The sequence below is a fragment of the Dendrobates tinctorius genome, unplaced genomic scaffold, assembly GCF_039654945.1.
Source record: "Dendrobates tinctorius isolate UK_male_01 unplaced genomic scaffold, ASM3965494v1 ptg000070l, whole genome shotgun sequence".
Taxonomy (NCBI): domain Eukaryota; kingdom Metazoa; phylum Chordata; class Amphibia; order Anura; family Dendrobatidae; genus Dendrobates; species Dendrobates tinctorius.
The window spans coordinates 50,142,414-50,165,391 of NW_027361738.1; the positions used below are offsets into that span (position 1 = coordinate 50,142,414).

Here is a 22,978-nt window from a genome sequence, read left to right on the forward strand (position 1 = left end):
AAGCTTTATGCAAATGAGGCTAAAAGTGCAGCGAGGGCGGGCCAATTCCCTGCTAGCGCATCGATCCCCCACAGTACTCCTCGCGTACAATCATCTTATGGGTTTGATTAATGTCTGCAGTAGACTTTCCGCACTGATCAGAGGTCGGTCAACCACATAGAGCAGGGAATAATGACGAGAAGCGGTGCACACGGCAGGGATCGGCCGCCCTCTGTGCACTTGTAGCCTCATTTACATAAAGATTCCCAGTTGGTTTGCTCAGCGATACAATATCTATTTGCAGCCAGTAAAATATATGTGAACTTGTCTTTCAGTAGAGGGTGGGCCATTTACATGGATACACCTAAATAAAATGGGAAAGGTTGGTGATATCAACTTCCTGTTTGTGGCACATTAGTATATGGGAGGGGGGAAACTTTTCAAGACGGGTGGTGACCATGGCGGCCATTTTGAAGTCGGCCATTTTGGATTCCAACTTTATAAATGGCCCACCCTGTAGATCACTCCGCCATATAATTAGTTTGTGGCCCTAAGGCTCCTGCCAGATTCCCTTAAAGGCTGAAAAATACAGAAGCACTAAGAGGTAGGTTTAGTAAAACAAAATAACTAGATGAAAAATAAGTTTTTCTTGCCCTGTAGTAACCAGTCTCGGTGCCGTTTACATTTTATCAGGGCAATTTAAAAATGAAAGCTGCGCTGTGATTGATTGTTAGAGGGAGCAAAGATGGTGGGCCTTAGTCCTCAAAAAAATCGAAAAGAAAAACCTGTCTTTGTTGATCATAGCAGCCAATCACAGCACTGCTTTCATTTTGTATTCTGCGTTTGAAAAATGAAAGCTGCGCTGTGATTGGTTGCTGTGGACAACACAGACAGGTTTTTGTTTTTGAATCTTTTGATAACTGAGCAACCAGTCACAGAGCAGCTTTCATTTTTCAAACGCAGGATACAAAACGAAAGCTGCGCTGTGATTGGTTGCTATGGGCAACAAAGACAGTCTTACATTTAGTTTGATAAATCTGGCCCTGGTTTAATATTTTCTAGCGTTAGCACACAGGGCAATCTCTGGCACTCCTGCTTCTTTAGTGACTGCAAATCTAAGCTGACTCTCCTTTCACCGTGCGGTATACACAAATATAAAAAAAATCCACCTGCATACATTTTCTGACAATGCAGTTGTATCCATAAAGCATCTTTGGAGCCATCATGATGCCAGATAAGATTCTCTTAACCCTGAGTTCTTGGTGTGCAATCAGAAACTCAACGACAGCCCATTCCAGCCCATACAAACACTTTCTAACGCCGCCTGTGCTCTTACTTTCGCTACTTTGCCCCTAACATATTTATATATGGATGCGAACGGCATTTATGCATAAATATATGGCTTATGGAGGATACGAATAATGAAAAAAATGCTCCATAACGCGCTTTTCATGCTACTAAAATTCTTACCAAATAAATCACTAATTTTTATTACAAAAAAAAACAAAACTTTTTTATTCTTTTTAATGAGAACTACTAAAATGATCAAGATAGAAGTATAATCTTTCACTTCGTTGATGAGTAAAGAGTTAAAATGAGATGATTAGAAAAGTAAAAGACAGGAGAAATGGATAACGTGATAGGCGCTGGACAATAACTGAGCCATTTACAAAAAAACATTTACAAGTTCCCTAATAAAACATTCTCAGTTTAGTAGGAGAATGCATAATCAGCAATTAGGGTCGGTGCAAATCGATTTCAAGGCCTGATCCACGTCTTTAATCAATGGTCAATGGATGGGGACCCCAAAAGTGTCTGAGGACATCCGTGGCCTTTCTTTTGATTTGCCGATGTGGGACGTCACATGCGCATCACGCCACATTAACGACGTAGCGCCAGCCCAGCTAATCAGAACAAGAGTCATGGATGCCATCAGGTAGGTGGTTAATCTCCGGGATCCTGTCCAGCAGATTACTGACATGTTCAATGGAGCGGGTCCTGCATATCGAATTGTATTGTATATTCCTCTGGGTCCTGTGCTTCATCTCTCCTCTGTTCTCTAACACATTACACCTGTTTGTGGGATCATTTAGTTAGTGTATGCCTCACGTAATGATTGCGGGTTGTGGTTGCCTTTGGGATGCCACATTCCCTGGGATCCCAACCACAGGTAAAAAGTGCGAAGGGGACACAGCCATGCAATCTCTTCCTTCTCTGGAACAGTAGAGAGTGTGGACCTCCGGCGATCATCAAAGAGGTGTCTACACGTTTTTACATTTGGAAGTCGTGCTATGGCTGTACAGGAGATTGTCCAACAGTAAGTATATGTTTTTTAGAGGGATCTGATGTATAGAATCCGTATATAAACAGCCTAAAAGTGCATTGGGGACATGGGAGTGCACTTGACAGAAGCAGTCAGATTGCACTGACACAACCCCAGTGCACTTCCAGCCTGATTTGCATATGGCGTCTACAATAGGTTTTTCATGACTGGCACATCGAATCTCTGCTAGAAAGGTATAACTTTGTAGGCAGACACGTGACTATACAGCAATACTTCCACTTCTATATGTAAAAATATGTTGACAGGTCAGGTCACTAAGATGAGTAAATCCCGTTAATCTAACTTGATCATCAAACCCGCAGAAGAGAGTAGCGTATAAGACGGGAATCTTTGAGCAAGAGTGGGCACTTAAAAGCCTCCCTTGATTCACCAAGGCTAGCGTTTTGCACGTTAGGGTTAATGAAGGTTACACTGGCGTTAGATGCGCTAAATCCATCAAGAGGAGAGCGCCTATTAATGAATTTGTTGTGTCTCTCAGCCGCCCTGGGTCTGTTTAAAAAAATGTCCTCCAGTCATCCGTGCAGTCTCTTCATTCTATCAGGAGCACTAGGGGGCCTAGAGTTTGGACCCCCATCTACTAGGGTTATTATCTCTTTAATAAGTTATACCCCATCAATAGGATAGGGGATAACTGGGGCTGCGACTGATGGGACCCTCCAACAATCAGCAGCTGGAGTACGTTACTGCCATAAATTATTAGCCATGCATGCTCCCTGCTGAGCCGGACTGGCAGAAATATGGCAGTCTCAATAATTCTGCTACATTTCATAAGGCTTTGAGCCAGAATTCTATCAAAAACTGATGAATTGGGCAGTATCATGTGCTCAGATCGTGCCGGCATTGCATCGTCTAGCGTCACGATAATGGACACACGGTAGAGAGAAAGCTAAGTGCCGAGATGCAATCATTCCAGCGTTAGCTCCTTCCCAAAAATGGTTGATGCATAGACCGTGTCCTTCAGTCTTTAGAAACAGACCATTTTAACCCTTTACTCTTGACCTCTGTTGCTGCCCACTAATTAGTAAATTTTAATATCCCTACTGTCTAAAAACTAACATCACCTCTCCACTTCTGCCGCTCTCTATGCTTAAAACATTGATCTTCTCAGCCGCTAACTTTTTTTTTTGCTCTGCATGGGGAAGTTTTCCAAATTTATTTTCAGAACCTAATTGCGCCAATGCAACCCCAGTGCACTTATTTATTTTTTTTTTTTTACTTTTTCCATCATTTGGACAATGCGGTAATACCGAACTTTATCAAATCATTAACAATAATTAGAAGTCAAGTTCTAAAGCATCAGCTACGGTCCTGATGATAGCTAAAAGGATACGGAGTTCCCATGCCTTTGGGAACCAAGCCAAACCTCCCACCACACAGAAGGAGCCACTAACGCACGTACATTAACCCCCCACTGAACACATATCCATGCTGCCACTGCAGGCTTTTGAGAGTATGCAGCAGTTAGCTGAGGCTCGGAGCACATATGAAGAGTTTTGCATCCCCATGTGCATAGTGCCTGCCACCATTAGCAACAATGTCCCTGGCACTGACCTAAGTCTTGGCGCTGACACTGCACTCAATGCCATTATGGAGGTAAGATATCTAATTTATATTTTTCTGCAGGTTCATTAGATTAGATGTTTTATAGCATTGTGTGAAACAGTCCTTTTTAGATTTTCCTGGTTTTCCATATTCCCGAAATATTGGAGAGATGTTGTAATTTCTCGTGTGATTGGCAGTTGCTCAGTACCAAGCTGGGGAAGAGCTTGCAGCACACTGCGACTGTCTCCTCAGTTTGACAAATCAATTCCACTGCTGTCTACTGAAAACTCTTGCCAAGGAAATGACTGACTGTTAGAAGAATCCGGTTATGTCCAAAAACGCTATTAACCTGCATATAAGAAGTTAATCGGCAAGTTAATCTTCCTGATACAATGCCGTCTGGCTGCTTTACTGAAAGTGTGGCTATCAGGAGGAAATTAACTTTATTTCTCTCGGGAACTGCCGGCTTTCAGTGCTTTCAGTCATAGAGGAGTGCCCAGATTGGCAACAGTCACTGCTTAGTTAAACAGTGAGCGGCACTTTGATTGACAGCTCGTTCTGTAGCACATCTATGCAGAGCGAGCTGTCAATCAATGTACTGGGGGGCGCTTATAGCCTCTGCTCATAATGCTGTGAGCAGTGACTGTACCTGTTGCGTGCCCGCTTTAACTGAAAGCCGGCGGCTATGAAGAGGTGTAAAGTTCATTTTCTCCCTTTAGCTGAATTTTCAGTTTGACGGCAGCATTGTAACCTGTGTCTCTAGAGTAGTATAGTTTGGGGATATGATAGCTACCCTTCAAATTAAGTTTTTCTGTCAAAGGTACTTTTAAAAAAAACTTTATGATAACTTTTTTCATGTTTTATTTCACAATCTGTATAAAAAAAATAGAAATCTTGTACTTGTCACACTGGCCATTATTGGCTATTCTAGACTCATAATTCCTATTCTTTTAAGAAATCCACATAGAAAGTAGCAGCAATACACTGACAGACCCTATCTTTTGTAGTGAAGCATCTAATAAGCTTCTGCAAATGTCATTGTGAAGTGAGGGGGGAGAGCAGGGTAAACTGACTATCGGGAATGTTGGGTCCTGAGTTACTGTGTAGTATAATCAAGACTGTGATGATAATGAGACTTCTGAAAAGTCTTCAATAAGAACAGGATGAGTAAGTCTAAAATAGCCCTAGTGGCAAGATTTCTATTATTTTTTTTAAATAGAAATTGTGATATGAAAAATTGCCAAACTTTAAGAAAAAAAAATACATTTAGCACAAATGCCTCATTTAAACAATAGATTATTTTTGGATGACACATTCACTTTAAGCTCGTGGTGTACAGTATAAAGGGTCACATTGTGACTCTGTAGTCCATGTTCCTACATTACAGGGTTCTCCAGCCAGAACAGGTTATTTAGTAATTGTTGGGAGCACAAACACAAAATTTATGAGAACGAAAAGGCCTGTATTTTTTTTCTGCACAGGATCTATGGAAAAACGGCATTGTGCAGAAAAAAAAAACAAAGAGTCAAGTGAGTGCGGCTGAGTTACACAGCACTTAAGTGGTTGTGGCACTCACTGTACATGGAAAAATGAGAAGAAGGCACGGGGGTCCACACAGCACCATGACTCTTGTTTTAGCAATCATTGCGGTCTCAACTGAATAGTATAACAGTGCATTATAGTGCAGTAGTGATATGATGGCACTGAGCTGATTAACTCTTTAGCCTTGAGCCACTTTTGATAATTAGTGCAAATAATGACACCCAAAGTCTCAAAAGTTCTTATTGGTCCCTTATTAAACTGCCATATTATACATTATCTATCCAGTATACTATTATTACATTTACAATTCTATGGAAATACAGCAAGCATCGCATCTGGAGGATTACAAAGATATCATTGTGACTTGCTAATTATCAGCAGTGACATCCGTTTTACTTACTGATTACCAACAGTGACATCATTGTTGCTTGTTAATTATGATCAGTAGTGATGTCACTGTGACTTGAAAATTATGAGCAGTGACATCGCTTTGACTTATTCATTTTCAGCCGTGACATCACTGTCACTTGCTAATTATCATCGGTGACATCACTGTGACGTGCTAATTAGCATCCATTACAGCATGGCCTTCCATCCTGTACAACCTCAGAATTCACAGTATGAAGAAGTTAGCTGTTACAGTGCTATGATTTCTTGTCTGGAAGCCACTGTGTTCTAGTGTAAGAGAAGATGATGAAAGAGTGCGAAATGAGAGTATTGCAGGAAGGTGATCAGGATGTTATGACAATGACTCAGACAGTTTGTGTCTTTCAGACGTTACATTTCGTCTTCCTGCTCCACATTATGTCACAGACGTTCACTATGTGTCACTGAAGCATTTAGACTCCATTCGTGGTTCTGCACTTAGATGAAATTGCATGTCATTTCATCAGATACTCGAGTGATGCTTTCATTGGATTTCACGCAGGTTCATGCTGTATGTGCAGTGCTTACTACACACCACACGATCTCTGGATATCCACAACCAGATCATTAATATATGCAGAATACTACAGATGTGTCCTTCCTTTAAGGGGTTAACCGGTAAGAAGTTATCACCTATCCACAGGCTAGATAAGCGGATGTCAGAGACTGTAACACTTGATCGGCAGAACAAGAACTTCTGCTCCATGTTCTCTGTGGCACTGCAGGGGTTTACCCAGTTCGGTGAGTAGGTGACAGCTTCTCACTAGAATACCCCTTTAACTTTATTTTTCTCTGAAGATATTCCGAGACGAAAGGTGTGAGATAACGACCTTTAGCAAAAAAAACAAAAACAAATGCAATATTCTGTTGGAAGTTTCTTATGCTATAAGTGCCTGGGTAAGAAATGTGAGCTTGATGGAAACGAACGCTGAAGCAAGCTTGTTTTTGGCATGAGTTTTATACCCATGAGAATGAATTAGATCTGTAGGTAGTTTCTCTTTTTTGAGGAATGAAATATCAGAATGTGAAACCCTAAATGGGTGCTGATGTCATGAATGAGACCTAATTAATTGGCAAAAATGAAAATATAATAATATCTCAGAGATTAGCGCAAATCTCCTGTTATTGGGTTTGAAATGTGAGATTATGATGTACTTTTGCACCGTGCATTTTGATTAGACCTGCGATCGCATCAAACAATCCGCCAGCGGAACCAAAAGGCGCGTCTTCATCATTGAAACAATGGGAGGATACTGCGGCTACCTTGCCAACATGGGAGGTCTCGCTGCCGGTGCCGATGCAGCCTACATCTTTGAGGAGCAATTTGACATTCGTGAACTTCAGGTAATTACAATAATACTGTAGGTGAAGGCAGTAGTATCAATATGGCTCAGAGCGCCTTTTTTTCTCATGCAGAGCTAAACATCCCCTACAGAGATAAAGGCTTGATTTATTAAGACTGGCATTTTATACACCAGTTTAAATGTGGGCGGTGTGTAGGAATAAGTTGTGCTGCACACCACTTAAAGGGGTTGTCCACCTTTGGAAACATTTTTTTTTTCTTACTTAAATACGTGCAGTTGGGGCAAAAAAAACATTTTTGCAATTGGGTTTCATTAAAAAAATGTCACCAATTTGCCTCCTGTAGCCCCTGTTTTACACTGTCTATTGCTGGCTCCGTCTCCACCTGCAGCCATTGTATGGACTGGAGAGCTGTGCAGTCTATGAGCAAAGCTGCACTAACAAGGCAGGGTAGAATCTGTCCTATCTACACTGGTTAACGGAAAGTATTCTTCCCCTTTACATTTTTCAATCTTTGTTTCATTGCAGCCATTTGGTAAATTCAAAAAAGTTCTTTTTCTCAGTACATTCTGCACCCCATCTTGACTGGAAAAAAAACAAATGTAGAATTTTTTGCAAATTTATTAAAAAAGAAAAACTGAACTATCACATGGTCATAAGTATTCAGACCCTTTGCTCAGTATTGAGTAGAAGCACCCATTTGAGCTAGTACAGCCATGAGTCGTCTTGGGAATGATGCAGCGTTTTTCACACCTGGATTTGGGGATCCTCTCCAGTTCCGTCAGGTTGGATGGTGAACGTTGGTGGACAGCCATTTTCAGGTCTCCAGAGTTGCTCAATTGGGTTTAGGTCAGGGCTGTGGCTGGGCCAATCAAGAATGGTCACAGAGTTGTTCTGAAGCCACTTCTTTGTTATTTTAGCTGTTTGCTTAGGGTCATCGTCTTGTTGGAAGGTGAACCTTCGGCCAAGTCTGAGGTCAAGAGCACTCTGGAAGAGGTTTTCCTCTCTGTACTTGGCAGCATTCATGTTTACTTCAATTGAAGCCAGTCATCCTGTCCCTGCAGCTGAAAAACACTCCCATAGCATGATGCTGCCACCACCATGTTTCACTGTTAGGATTGTATTGGGCAGGTGATGAGCAGTGCCTGGTTTTCTCCACACATACCGCTTAGAACTATCACCAAAAAGTTCTATCGTTGTCTCATCTGACCAGAGAATCTTATTTCTCATAGTCTGGGAGTCCTTCTTGTGTTTTTTAGCAAACTCTATGTGGGCTTTCACATATCTGGCACTGAGGAGAGGCTTCCGTTGGACCACTCTGCCATATAGGTGCGAATGGTGGACGGCTGCAGTGATAGTTGACTTTGTGGAACTTTCTCCCATCTCCCTACTGCATCTGTGGAGCTCAGCCACAGTGATCTTGAGGTTCTTCTTTACCTTGCTCACCAAGGCTCTTCTCCCTTGATTGCTCAGTTTGGCTGGACGGCCAGGTCTAGGAAGACTTTCGGTGGTCCCAAACATCTTCCATTTAAGGACTATGGAGGCCACTGTGCTCTTAGGAACTTTGAGTACTGCAGAAATTCTTTTGTAACCTTGGCCAGATCGGTGCCTTGCCACAATTATGTCTCTGAGCTCCTTGGCCAGTTCCTTTTGACCTCATGATTCTCATTTGGTCTGACATGCACTGTGAGCTGTGAGGTCTTATATATATATATAGACAGGTGTGTGTCTTTCCAAATAAAATCCTATCACTGTAATTAAACACAGCTGGACTCCAATGAAGGAGTAGAACCATCTCAAGGAGGATCACAAGGAAATGGACAGCATGTGACTTAAATATGAGTGTCTGAGCAAGGGGTCTGAATACTTATGACCATGTGATATTTCAGCTTTTTTTTTTTTTTTTTTTTATAAATTTGCAAAAATTTCTGTTTTTTTCCATCAAGATGGGGTGCAGAGTGTACATTAATGTGTAAAAACAGAACTTTTTTGAATTTACCAAATGGCTGCAATGAAACAAAGAGTGAAAAATGTTAAGGGGTCTGAATACTTTCCGTACCCACTGTATATAATAGGACGTGCCCCTGAATCATGTCCAACACATCTGTCACATTAAAGATAATGTGGCCAACCCCGTTAACTCATTCACCATCCAGTAATAGACAGTGTAATACAGCAGCTATAGGAGGGAAACGCTGCAACATTTAATGAAACCCGATTGCAAAAATGTGTTTCAGCCCCATTAAGGTAAGAAAAAATACAGTCCACAAAATGTGAAAAATCCCATTAAGGAATTTGGCGTGTCTTAGCAGTGGCGTGCTCCTCACCAGAAATCTTACTCCAATTGGAGACGGGAGTAACATTTCTGGAGTAAGAAATGCAGCCACTTTCCATAAATTTGAGAGGTCGGCATAGCCACACCAATTCCACCACAACTCTTCCCTAGCTCCACGTATATTGGTGTTGCTGCATGAACCTAGCTTGATAATGGCAAAAAAGGCTACATTTTTGAGCACCTTAACTTCACTTTGCTTGAAAATGTTGTAACAGTTGAAAGTGTTTTAGGACACTCTGGCATAAACATTTTCACATACCAGCTCCATAGAGTTAAATGATAACAGATTGGCCACTTGTAGCCACCACTAGGGGGAGCTCAGGGGCTGACTGTATTCTGTTTATTATTGGATTCCAACCAGCAGTGAGTGAAGAGTTGGCTGCGTAGTCACAGTCTCTCTCCACCGAGTCCTATGGGACTATTAAACACAGCTGGGCAGATCTGAAAATGCTTTCTCATACTTTTAAGATGTTTTCAAACACAAGAAATGCGCCCTCCACATCTATAACGAGGCATTGGAATATGTGCTCTAATAAACCGGGGCCCATGATCAAACCTAAAACCATATTTAATTCCATTTTATTTATACGTTAAAAATTGTTGATTATTATCTCCTTTCATATAGGCAAACGTGGAGCATTTAACCGAGAAGATGAAGACCAGTATCCAGAGAGGCCTTGTCCTGAGGTACAGACATAACAGTACTATTATTTTATATTCCTGTATAGCACCAATATATTCCACAGCGCTGTACAAGATGACGCAGAAGCACGTACACATTTCACGCTTGCCTTGGGTCAAATTTGTACCCAGGGACCTACAGGTACAATGCAAAAGTGCAAACCAGTGAGCCACCAATCGCAGGCCACTCTATGACCTACACCCTTGTGTCACCTTCGGAGGGTATTTAACTGGGTTTCTTAGACGTCTTTCAAATTGGCATTATAGACTTTCTTTAGGTGAATGCAGTCATTGACAGGAGGAGTATTATAGCCTGCCGTGCTCAGAATAACAGACGTCTAATGCAAACCTGAAGATCCTCATTAAAAGTCTGTAGGATCCGTCGGGATTCACCAGTATCTGTCATTATTCGGGTATGAACCGCAGCCATGACGCCAATATGTCTAAGGTCACGTTCACACGCTCAGTATTTGGTCAGAATTTTACATCAGTATTCATAAGCCAAAACCAGGAGTGGGTGATAAATTCAGAAGTGGTGACGGGTCTCTATTATACATTTCCTCACCTGGTTTTGGCTTACAAATAAAATACATATAAAATACTGACCAAATACTGATAGTATGACCGTAGAGAGAACATCGGAGAGGTGAGGGATATGGTTGTTTATTTTTGTTTTATTACAGGAGACGAGGGCTTTGGTAGAATAGGCGTTAGGTGAGTACAACTGTGTTTGTTATTTTTAAATAATAATGGAAAAGTCTATGTATGACACTGCGCTAATTAAAAATATACAGTATCTGACACAAAGGAAAAGTAAGTGTGTAATAGGGTACCGTTACACATAACGATGTCCCAGCGATCCCACCAACGATCCGACGTGGATGGGATCGCTGGGACATTGTTAGCTGATCACTGGTGAGCTGTCACATAGACAGCCCCTCCAGCGATCAGGACCAGCGAGCACGCTGGTTACCAATGTAAACATCGGGTTTCTAAGGGCTGCAAGGCCCTTAGAAACCCGATGTTTACTCTAGATACCAGGGTGCACTGCAGGCAGGGCGGGAGGTGGAGGCAGAGCGGCGCAGACAGACCGGCGTAGCTCTGCTATCTGCTACTCCGGTCTGTGCGCCGCACTGCCTCCACCTCCCGCCCTGCCTGCAGTGCACGCTGGTATCTAGGGTAAACACCGGGTTTCTAAGGGACCCGCGGCCCTTAGAAACCCGATGTTTACGTTGGTAACCAGCGTGCAGCGTCGCTCATCGCTGGCACCCGCTGCCACACGCAGCGATGCGCGCTGGCCAGCGGGAGACCAGCAATGAAAAAACGGGCCAGGACGATCCAGCACGATCAGCGATACCGATCGCTGCTGGATGTCACACACAGCGATCTCACTGGAGAGATCACTGATGTGTCACAAAATCAGCGATCTCGCCAGCGAGATTGCTGTGTGTAACGGGCCCTTAAGTGTGTGTGTATCAAAGGCAAATGGGCAACTCATAACAAAAACTGCTAGGAAAAAAAAAGCTAAACATACGGTTCTAGCCGACCTTTCATATTGTGTTTATACAAACCACAGGTGTATCCCTCAATATTGTGTGGTGCCCTCCTTTTCTCTATTTTATTTAGTTCTAGCCGACCTGCGGTGTACCTACAACATTAAGTGCCAACTTTATACAGTGGATTCAATCAGCCTCGAATCTAGTCATACACCAGACAGGGTGTTTTTTTTTTTTCCCCTTTTTCCTCTTGGTCATTTTCACTTTATTTGCTATACCACTTACAACCTGCTTGGTTTATAGACATCTTTTTTAAATCACTGTTATTTAATCCACTGTATCAAGTTGGCACTTATTGTTGTAGGTACACTGCAGGTCAGCTAACAACTATGTTTATCACTTTTTTTTCCTAGTGGTTTTTGTATCAGTTGCCTGTTTTCCTTTGGTGACCTCACTTTGTTGCTTCCAGTATTACCCTTGGAGTTGAATAAGTGCGGGTGTTTTCTTGTGTTTTTATCAAAATGAAAAAGTGTGTTTTGTTTTTATTTGTAATAAAAGACTTTATTCTGGCTGTGTTTCTTTACCATACAACTATAGGGAGAGGTGTCTAATAGACGCCTCTCCATGATTAATCCGCAGGCTTGATGTCACCAGACAATACAAAAGGTGCTATGAACCCCATAAATATTACCCAACTTGCCATTGCTACAGGGCAAGTGGGAAGACCTGGGCAAAGCACCAGAATTGGAACATCTAATTGATATGCCTTTTCTGGGCAATTGCGAGCTGCAATTTTTAGGCTGGGGAGGGGTCAATATCCATGACCCCTTACCAGTCTGAGAGGACCAGCCCCCAGCTGTCCGCTTTAGCAAGGCTGGTTGTCAAAATAGGGGGGGACCCCACACCAGTTTAACTTATTTAAATTAAAAAAAAAAAAAAAACAAACAGCATGGAGACCCCTCTATTCTTGATAGCCAACCGTGCTGAAGCTGACAGCTGAGGGTTGCGACAAGCAGCTGTCAGTTTTGCCGGGCTGGTCATCAAAAATACAGGGAAACCCACGTGGTTTTTTCCGCTGATCGCTGCACCAGCAGGGGACAGTGACGAACGCTGCCTTCAGCACCCGGCGCCGTGGAACAGCGTGAACAGTACCGGTACATGTGGTACTGATGTGACACACGGGCGTCACATGGTTGCCACACGTATGCCACAAGTATTACATACACGCGGACTTTGATATCTCCGGTACTGTTTTTTTCCGGTACGGAAATATCAGGACGTGTGAAAGAGACCTAAGAAATAGCAGAACACAGAGGACCAGAGAGTGAGTATAGCATCTAATCCTCAGGTAGGGCCAAAGAAGCAGACTGTAGATAGGGAGGAAAGCACATATATAAAAACTGTGCATTTTTTTTATATCTAAAACCTTCTTATTTTATTTATTAAGGAATGAAAACTGCAATGAAAATTACACAACAGATTTTATTTATCAGCTTTACTCTGAAGAAGGCAAAGGAGTGTTTGACTGCAGAAAAAACGTACTAGGCCACATGCAACAGGTAACGTATCGACAGGTGCATGCTGAGTGTTCAGTACATAGAAAGGGATTTCTAATATATAAAAAAAAAATAGCTGGTTCAGGAAAAGAAGAGTGCGACATTAAAAAAAAACAACACACTACTCCCCTGAAGGATCCCATGTTCCAGCGCTGCCACTCTGCACATGTCTTTGCTTACTGTGCTGCAACAATGACATCTTTGAAAACACATTACTGCTGCAAACAGCCATTTCTTAAAGAGAATTTGTCACCAGGTTTTTGCTAACTCATCTGAGACCAGCATGATGTAGGGACTGAAAACCTATTTCCAGTGATGTATCACTGAGTTTACTGGGTACAGCAGTTGTGATAACATCAGTTCTCCCTGCCCTGAATGCCGAGATCTGTATAACCCCGCTGATTGTAATATACAGTCTACACAGAAAGCTGCCATTAAAAAAAAATCCTGCTCAACATCATAGGATTGCCATTTAGTCCAGAGCACGGAGGACTTCTATCCCTGGACACAATCAGTAGCAGGAAAAGGTGGACAATCCAGCTTAAAAACCTTTTTTTTTTTTTTTTTTTAATATATTTTCATTATTAGTGAATAATACCAGTAATCCAGTGAAAAAAAAAAAGCTCTTCATCTTTGCTATGCCTTCTCCATGGATCCTGTAGCCAGGCTATGTTTTTGGCATTTGAATCATTTTTTTCACTGAATTACGATTATTCACCAATAAATTATTATAATACATATATTTTATATTTAGAAAGTTTTTGAATGTGGATTTTCTACCTTTTCCTGCTACACTGTACTGTATAGACAGAAAAAAAAAAAACAGCAGAAAACTCAACGAGAGTATGACTTGAAAACATACATGATGTAAAGGCATGTTCACACTGGCCATAGCAACAAGAAAAATCAAAGAAAAGGCAATGTGTGCATATTCCCTAATGGACATAAATAAGCAAAACAAGTGCATTAAATACACTGCTCAAAAAAAAAAAATAATGGGAACACTTAAACAACAGGATATAACTCCAAGTAATCAAACTTCTGTGAAATCAAACTGTCCACTTAGGAAGCAACACTGATAGACAATCATTTTCACATGCTGTTGTGCAAATGGAATAGACAACAGATGGAAATTATTGGCAATTATCAAGACACCCTCAATAAAGGAGTGGTTCTGCAAGTGGGGATCACAGACCACATGTCAGTACCAATGCTTTCTGGCTGATGTTTTGGTCACTTTTGAATGTTGGTTGTGCTTCCACACTCGTGGTAGCATGAGATGGACTCTACAACCCACACAAGTGGCTCAGGTAGTGCAGCTCATCCAGGATGGCACATCAATGCGATCTGTGGCAAGAAGGTTTGCTGTGTCTGTCAGCGTAGTGTCCAGAGGCTGGAGGCGCTACCAGGAGACGTGGAGGGGGCCGTAGAAGGGCAGCAACACAGCAGCAGGACCGCTACCTCAGCCTTTGTGCAAGGAGGATCAGGAGGAGTACTGCCAGAGTCCTGCAAAATGACCTCCAGCAAGCCACAAATGTGCATGTGTCTGCACAAACGGTTAGAAACCGACTCCATGAGGATGGTCTGAGGGCCTGACGTCCACAGATGGGGGTTGTGTTCACAGCCCAACACCTCTCAGGACACTTGCCACAGAACGCCAGGATTGGCATATTCGCCACTGGCGCCCTGTGCTCTTCACAGATGAAGGAAACAGCCGCACTCAAAAAAATTGTTTTTTTCAATTGCAAGTGAAAGAATTTATTGAAGTCACCACAGAAGTATTAAAGGGTTGAGGTAACTTCAACCCTTTAATACTTCTATGGTGACTTCAATAAATTCTTTCACTTACAATTGAAAAAACAATTTTTTTGAATGCGGCCATTTCCTTACTATTTGATGACTTCTCTGGACTAGTTCGAGGTTCAGCCTGCACCTGCCTCCTACCTACAGAGTGCACGCCTTTCTCTATACAATTCTCTTCACAGATGAAAGCAGGTTCACACTGAGCACAAGTGACAGAGTCTGGAGACGCCGTGTAGAGCGATCTGCTGCCTGCAACATCCGTCAGCATGACCGGTTTGGCAGTGGGTCAGTAATGGTGTGGGATGGCTTTTCTTTGGAGGGTCACACAGCCCTCCATGTGCTCGCCAGAGGTAGCCTGACTGCCATTAGGTACCGAGATGAGATCCTCAGACCCCTTGTGAGACCATATGCTGGTGCAGTTGGCCCTGGGTTCCTCTTACTGCAGGACAATGCCAGACCTCATGTGGCTGGAGTGTTAGCAGTTCCTGCAAGATGAAGGCATTGAAGCTATGAACTGGCCTGCCCGTTCCCCAGACCTGAATCCGATTGAACATATCTGGGACATCATGTCTCACTCCATCCACCAACGTCACACCACAGACTGTCCAGGAATTGACTGATGCTTTAATCCAGGTCTGGGAGTAGATCTCAGAACATCCGCTGCCTCGTCGGGACCATGCTCAGGCTTTGTAGGAAGGTCATACAGGCACGTGGAGGCCACACACAATACTGAGCATCATTTCCTTGTCTTGAGACATTTCCACTGAAGTTGGATCAGCCTGTAATTTGATTCTCCACTTTCATTTTGAGTATCATTCCAAATCCAGACCTCCATGGGATATTAAAAATGATTATTGAAAAATTAAATTATGTTTTATTGTGCTCAACGCATGCCACTATGTAATTAATTAAAGATTTGCAAGCGGAATGTTTCATTCAGTGATATCTATGATGTGGTGTATTAGGCTTCCCTTTATTTTTTTGAGCAGTGTAATTAACATAAGGTATTTAATAAACACTGTTTTTTATAATAAAAACATAAAGCTGTCCCACCATGACAAGGTATACCCAATTGGGACAGTAACTACACTCTCTGTTAACACCTACCTAATTTGAACAGTGGCAGAGTCACCAGGTTTTTCTTTGGTTTTGCTCGTATAGACAGAAAGCTGCTAATGAGTGGTGTAGGCATTGACTAGGAGCACACGACACTGAGTCCTGTTGTGATAGCCTCCTACTGCTAAAACACTAGTTTTATTGAAACATCAGCACACAGCCTAGTAAGTGACATCACTGAAATCAGGGTCTCGGCTCCTACATTGTGCTACTCTCAGATTACATTGGAAAAACCTAATGACCGGTTCCTTTTAAAGGGCTTGTTTGGTCTCGTGATAAACGTCTACAGTCACTTTATGTGACAGCAGACTTCTGAATCCTGACTGTGTGTTCCACATGCCGCTAGGATTCTCCAGTGTAGAGGCCAAGAGCGGGCGGTGATATGACCATAATAATGTGATGGGCATACTTCCAGCTACATTCCAACTAGACGTGTGTAGCCTCAATCAATGCAAGTGAATTGAGCGAGGCCAAGAAGGGCTAGTTGACAAATGACCGCATGTATACAAATTGCATACTTGCAGTAACATGATCACCCACTCACCAGCGACACTGGATAATCCTGACAGTATGTGGTGCACACGCTGAGGAGTCTGCAGTCACAGAATGATTGCTTGGACAACCTCTTTAAACCTACCTCATTGCAAGGAGGTATTTAAATCAGGCCTCAGAGCAATATGGTGATTTGATTTGATAAACCATATGAATGAGAGTGAGAATTAGTGAGTGTCACTGAAATATTCATGTAATATAACCTAGAAAGGATGACTATTCCTGTGCTGGAGCAGCGCTGCCACCCCACTCCGATTTTCTTTGGTCAGTGGAAGAGTAGTTTGACCATGAATCATAGATGTATGTGTATAAATATAGTGAGGACCATACTTACCCCCTTAGAATGAGTCACACGTTATTGAACAGTGACGATAGACCGGTACAGAGCTAACAATTTACCATCCTGAATGCATCTTCTTGCAGGGCGGCGCACCTTCACCATTCGATAGAAATTTTGGCACAAAAATCTCAGCAAAAGCTATTCAGTGGATCTCCAGGAAACTGAAGGAAACCTACAGAAAGGGTAACCGATGACTAACACTGAATATGTCTATGCATAAAGGTGGGACGGGGATAACGCAAAAGAGAGGAGGATCAGGACAGGACCTCCTGTATAGACTCTTAGGGGATGTCTCCACGTTATGTATTGACAGCACTTTGAACACAGCGGATGCCCGCTCCGTTCAAAGCGCTGCCGGCTTTTGTACGCACAGTGATACCGCATACGTTCATTGAACACATGCAGAATCACCCCATCCTATTCATAGAACAGTGCTATTTATCTTGTGGAGACCGAGCGTCTCCGTAACTTAAATAGACACGCTGCGGTCTATAAAGACGTGCTGTATAAATTCCCATCCACTATGCTGTAACATCTGGACGCTGCGTCTGTACACAGTGTCTAATCCGCAGCAAATCCTGACCGTGGAAACATACCCTTGGGCAGACAAGACTAGAGGGGATTGTCCATAGCAGTCACCCATTATCTGCTCTTTCAGAAAAAAATGTTTCTGGTTTTCACAAACATTGCTTTGGTTAGGGTCACGTGTGCATCGCAACTCTGAAATCAGTGTCAAATCGAGACACAGAAGTTTCCCAATGTCTTGGATTTTCGGTTAGTGGTGTCACGTGGCTCGCTTGCAATAGAAATTCCTGCAGGACACACGTGGCTGAGACTAATCGCACCTTTATTTTACAGATCTAAAATGATCTTGTGGCAGCAAGTTGCAGAGTTGTTTTTGGACGCCTGACTTGTCTGTAGCAGGGGCTACATTTCTACTTTGGCTCTGCAATTTTGTGTCATAGCCAAAGATCATTGCTACATTGCAGCGTGTTGCAGGTAAATCGGGTCACATTGCGACTCCTAGGCTGCCGCTGTCAGAAAAAGTTTGACCTAGTCAGATTTTTTTTTTTTTTTACTTGCTTGCACAGCACCCCCCTTGGGATCACAATGTGGCCCTATTCACCTGCATTACACTGCCATGTAGCAGTAGTACAGATCAGTGGGAAAAGTCACCATGTGGCCCCAAGCTTATGGTCTTATTGGGATGTAAATGCCATTTTGTGGGTGTAGTGAATGGCATAATCACCCTTATGGGTGTGGGCCAGTACATCCAGTGTAATTTCTTTTGTTCCCCGGTATAGATGATAGATGCACATTACTCTGTACTGAATTGCGATTATATAGCACTGTATATGAGATTTGTCATGTATTCCTACTCAGCTTCTGCTGCCATGTATTGCTTTCCGTCGTAGTGTTGCGAGTCTGCTCAGTGCACACGGCTTTCAGCTGCCTTTTAGATCATAGTGACAATCATAGCTAAAAAAAACTTTTTTTTTTTTGCTTTTATATTTTCTTTCCTGGCAACTTGGGATCCCTAGATGAAGGTAATGTCTCATTATTACTTGGTGTAAAATATTACAAATGCTTTCACCTCCCTGCCTGTAGGGGCGCACTGTTGTACCTCTCTTTTACCCTCCACTAACCATGTCTAAGGTCCAGAACATAGAACTAACATGTACAGAACAGAGGGCGACATAAAGACTTAAAGATTGCATCAAGTCACGCTCAGGGAGGTTGGATTGCAACACATGATCGTGGCAAAAACCTGAAGATGTTGGGGGTCTGCATGTAACTTGGCCTCTAAGTCACGTGAGATTTGCATGCGACGTGTCTGAAATTTGGCTGCATTTTTTTACAGCCATATCCCACTATAAAATTAGAACACAAGAGCACAGTCGAACTAATGTCTTCGCCGAAATAACTGGTCTAAGAATTGCTGTTTTGGGACCAGTTGTCGTGTTCAGCAGCAGTAACAAGCAAAATCACAAAAACCATCCAACTTTTGGAACTTGCTTGTTGCGGTTTCATAACCTATTGGGGTTGTCCTGCAAAGCCATGCGCCTGCTTTACGTTATGAAGCAGCACATGGCGACCTTTGCTCATACAGCTGTGTAGCGCTAGCTTTATCCTAAAGGGACAGCACAGGATGACTGTTCAAACTAAGCCCTGCCGCTCGATGCGCCACGGTGTGGCTAATCATTTAAATTCATCCTCCCACCTGCTTGTATTCCCCCAATCGCCTCCCCCTGTTCTGTGATTGACAGCTCTGTCTTCATACAGCCAGAAAAAAGGCAGCGGTAGAGGGAAACCAAGCAGGTGGGAAGGTATATATAAAAAGGATTGGCCCCACCGTGAAGCAGCGAGCACTTCTGCTTGGTTTGAACAGTCATTCTGTGCCCACAGTCCCTTTAAATGCACCTGTATTATATTTGTTTGATACCGGCCTCATTATTACCTGTCCGTCTGTTGCCCTGTACCTACTCACATTGTGTCATAGGGCAGCACAAAAAAAACCATCTTACTCTTCTTCAGGCTCATGAGCCTGGGAACAGATTTCATTTAAAGTAGCACTCCAGCAGGTGTTTGTTTTCTTATTTCAGGACTGGAGTGGTGCCACCATGTAAATTCTCTGACCCTAGTAATATATTCTCCTGCTGCAGTCTTCAGCTTTTCCCAGTGCCACTCCAACCATCTTGACACCGCAACTTTTGACTGACAGGAAGTCAGTGGTAACGGCCATAAGTTGTCAGTGTAAGTCTATGACATGGTCGTTGTGCTCCTCATAGACTTGCATCGAGTTGCGACTACATGGAGTTATACAGAAGACGGCGGCTGCTAAGTATAATACTAGGTGCAGGGACCTTTCATTTGTGGCACCACTCCAGAGGTTAAAAAAAAAAATAAAGCCCTGGAGTGGTGCTTTAAAGTAGTGTCACTTGTTAGAAAACTCTGCACACAGAAGAATGCATCTAGTTGACTGACTGGAGCTTTTTCTTGCTTATTTTAGTGATGTCAAAAGATGCTGCTATTCACAGCCTGTATTGATGTATTAGGCACTTGATTTTTTTTTATTTTTTATTTTTTTTACTTGGCGGTCAGTTATATTTTATCCTAAAAAAAAACGAACAAAAAAATTATATTGCCGACAGACAGTGCTATACACCAATTACCTTTGTACACAGCAATTTGTGAACGTTATTGTTCTTGTCCTGTAGCGGTCATTGATGAGCACATTTTTTGATGAACTAATGAGCAGATTAGATTTTCAAAAACCTCAAATTAATGATAAGAATTGCCTTGTTACTTGCTAAACAAGCTGAATTGTAAAACTCCCCGAGCTCTCCTGATTCTGCTGCTTTTTTTTCTCCATGTTTTACACTATGCTGCATTGCAGATACTGTACTCCAAAAGCAGCAAATTTGAATGTATGTGAAATCTCTGATTGCAGAGAGCAACTGGGCGCGTGCTTTCACTCATCACTCCCACACGCTGCCAATCTCAGTTCAACAGTGTCCGAGACTCGTAAATCGGCTCCCAAGCTGTGATTGCCAGTGTCTGGGAGGGGCGACTGCACAACCCACAGAGAAAACTCTGTAGAAACGTACAGTTGCACTACAAATAGAGATTTCACATATTGTGCTCTAAAAGCAATAAATGGGAATCTCTCTGCAATAGAGCGAAGCAGCGCAAAACGGGAAAGAGCGGCAGAATCAGGGGAGCTCAGATTTTTACAAGGTATTTAAGTCAATTTTTTTGAGTGACAGGTCCTCTTTAATTATGTCTCAGCCTACATTGATGATGTACTAACCAATGTTACTTTCCAACCTCCAGGCAGGATATTTGCAAACACAGAAGACAGTGTATGTCTATTAGGGATGCGCAGACGAGCTCTTCTCTTTCAGCCAGTTATGCAACTCAGAGACGAAACGGATTTCAAGTAAGGGCTAATGTAAATCGGAATCCATATTGTCATCACCAGGCCTCATCTAAAGAACAGCAGGCTTTTAGGATTGACATTTCTAAATGCTAGTTTTGGAGAGCTATCATCAGCAATGAAGGGGGGACAATTTGGACATGTGTGCGGGCTGCATTTCCGTGGAGCACCACTGTATCATTTCTTAGAAGGGCAGCAGAGCCAAATCATTGCTGGTGAGGGTTTAAGGTCAGACTGTCACAGATCATAAAGTGTTAGCTTCTCGTCACAGCATGCCATCAGGATGGGAATAATACTTTAATATGGTTGTCAGTTTTGGCTGACCATTAGTGAAGCAGATCCGTCACTAGATTTCACAATACAACTTACATACACTAGTAAATAGATCTCATCAGATGACCCCATTAATATTATGTTCTCCAATATTAAATTAAAATACCCGCCGTCCGTACCAGCAATGTCAGTACCAGCTTTCCCAACGCTTGCATGACATTGTTATGCCACATGAGCCCTGCGGCCATTCAGCAGTCACTAATGTGCTGCAGTGCCCGCTCCTCCACAGACCTCTATGTTTCATCCAAAGGAAGTGAGAGCACATCAGCCCAATAGCGGACACTGGTTCGCTGCAGGGTTCATGTGGTATGACAAGGTTACGCAACCCAAGACCAAGCTTCAGCATAGCTGGAACGGCGCCGATACGGGAGGTGGATATAAGGTGGTTTTATTTTACATTTGGAAATGTAGTATTTATAAAAGGGGTTGTCGGAGTAGTGGACTACCCCTTTAAGTAATATTTCATTTACCGTATACTGAAACAATAGTGTTTCTTTCTGCCTTTCTAATTCCAGACACCGGATTCCAAAGGAGCAATGGTGGCTGAAGCTGAGACCACTGATGAAAATTCTGGCCAAGTACAAGACCAGCTATGACATTTCAGATGCTGGCCAGCTAGAACACGTTCACGTGCCCAGACCAAAAGGATCGGATGCAGGAGTGATCTAAAGGCTACGGACCCCCCATCATCATGCCTCGTATCATGGCCTGTCTCCATTTCCACTGTGTGCTTTACTGCTCTATAATAGAATGATTATCCATTTTATCTTTTGTAATTTAAATTATATTGTCCCAGCACTTTATGTCCACGCAATGTTATCTCCAAAAAGTAAGTAGTAATAAAGAAATATTACAGATGGAAACTGTAGAAGATTTTACATCACATCGTTCACTGTCCAGAGTTTATTTTTCTTCCCTTATCCATCGCCACAGACGTGAACGGGCGGCATTGTTCCCTGTGTGTCGTAATACGCTGTTTATTACACTCTGTGTCGGAGATGTAATGGAGCCACATTTACATGTGCTGTCTGTATTTTTTTCCCCATCAGTGACAAGTTGCAGGATACATTGATGTGATGTAATAAAGTAACTTTGCAAAACATTATGTGGTTGGAAAGTTTGTAGGAAGAAGTCAAGTTTGGAGTATATCCAGTTACATAATGTCAATGTATGGGGTTAGGAAACTGGTTTATGGAGACAAACAAATATGAACAGAAACAGGTCATAGGGGTGGAGCCACACTCCTGAACAGTCAAGAGGGTCACCTCTCCCCAGGCTTGATTGATATCCTACAGGTTACATTTTTCTATATCAGATTATGATACATTGTCTTGTTTAAACTTTTTTTTTAATGTCATTCTTCTTGTGATATTCACTGACTTCATCAAAATGGCGCATGTGATTCATGAATTTGGCACAAAGTCTAAAAATGGTCATTTTTTTTTCCCTCATCATTAACCATTTTTCAGAAGACATGCATAAAACCACAACAGGGGAACGCTGGAGTAAAATTGTGACTATTTAAAACATCTCAATTGATAAAATTAGCTGATATCTAGAATTGCTAAACTCTGCCAACAAAACAAAAAATAAAAATAAAAGACAGGTGAGCACGAGGCTCAAAAAAAATGTGCAAACCGAATAATGAATTGGGTGTATGAAAAAAAGAAAAAACAAACACAAAGGCCATGATA

General features: G+C 42.4%; 1 protein-coding gene across 3 annotated transcripts in view; it reads left to right on the forward strand.

Moving 5' to 3' along the window:
- The window catches only part of PFKP (phosphofructokinase, platelet), a 124,746-nt gene extending 102,360 nt beyond the window's left edge, over positions 1 to 22,386 (forward strand). For 2 of the 3 annotated variants that reach the window (XM_073581647.1, XM_073581646.1), the window contains 7 exons: positions 3,764 to 3,916; positions 7,013 to 7,177; positions 10,096 to 10,157; positions 13,095 to 13,206; positions 17,098 to 17,197; positions 20,849 to 20,954; positions 21,800 to 22,386. In XM_073581647.1, coding sequence (XP_073437748.1) covers positions 3,764 to 3,916; positions 7,013 to 7,177; positions 10,096 to 10,157; positions 13,095 to 13,206; positions 17,098 to 17,197; positions 20,849 to 20,954; positions 21,800 to 21,953 — 852 coding nt within the window. In that variant the 3' untranslated portion in view covers positions 21,954 to 22,386. The remainder of the gene's footprint in view (positions 1 to 3,763; positions 3,917 to 7,012; positions 7,178 to 10,095; positions 10,158 to 13,094; positions 13,207 to 17,097; positions 17,198 to 20,848; positions 20,955 to 21,799) is intronic. The other variant, XM_073581645.1, reaches the window with a different exon arrangement.
- The last annotated feature ends 592 nt before the right edge of the window (positions 22,387 to 22,978 follow it).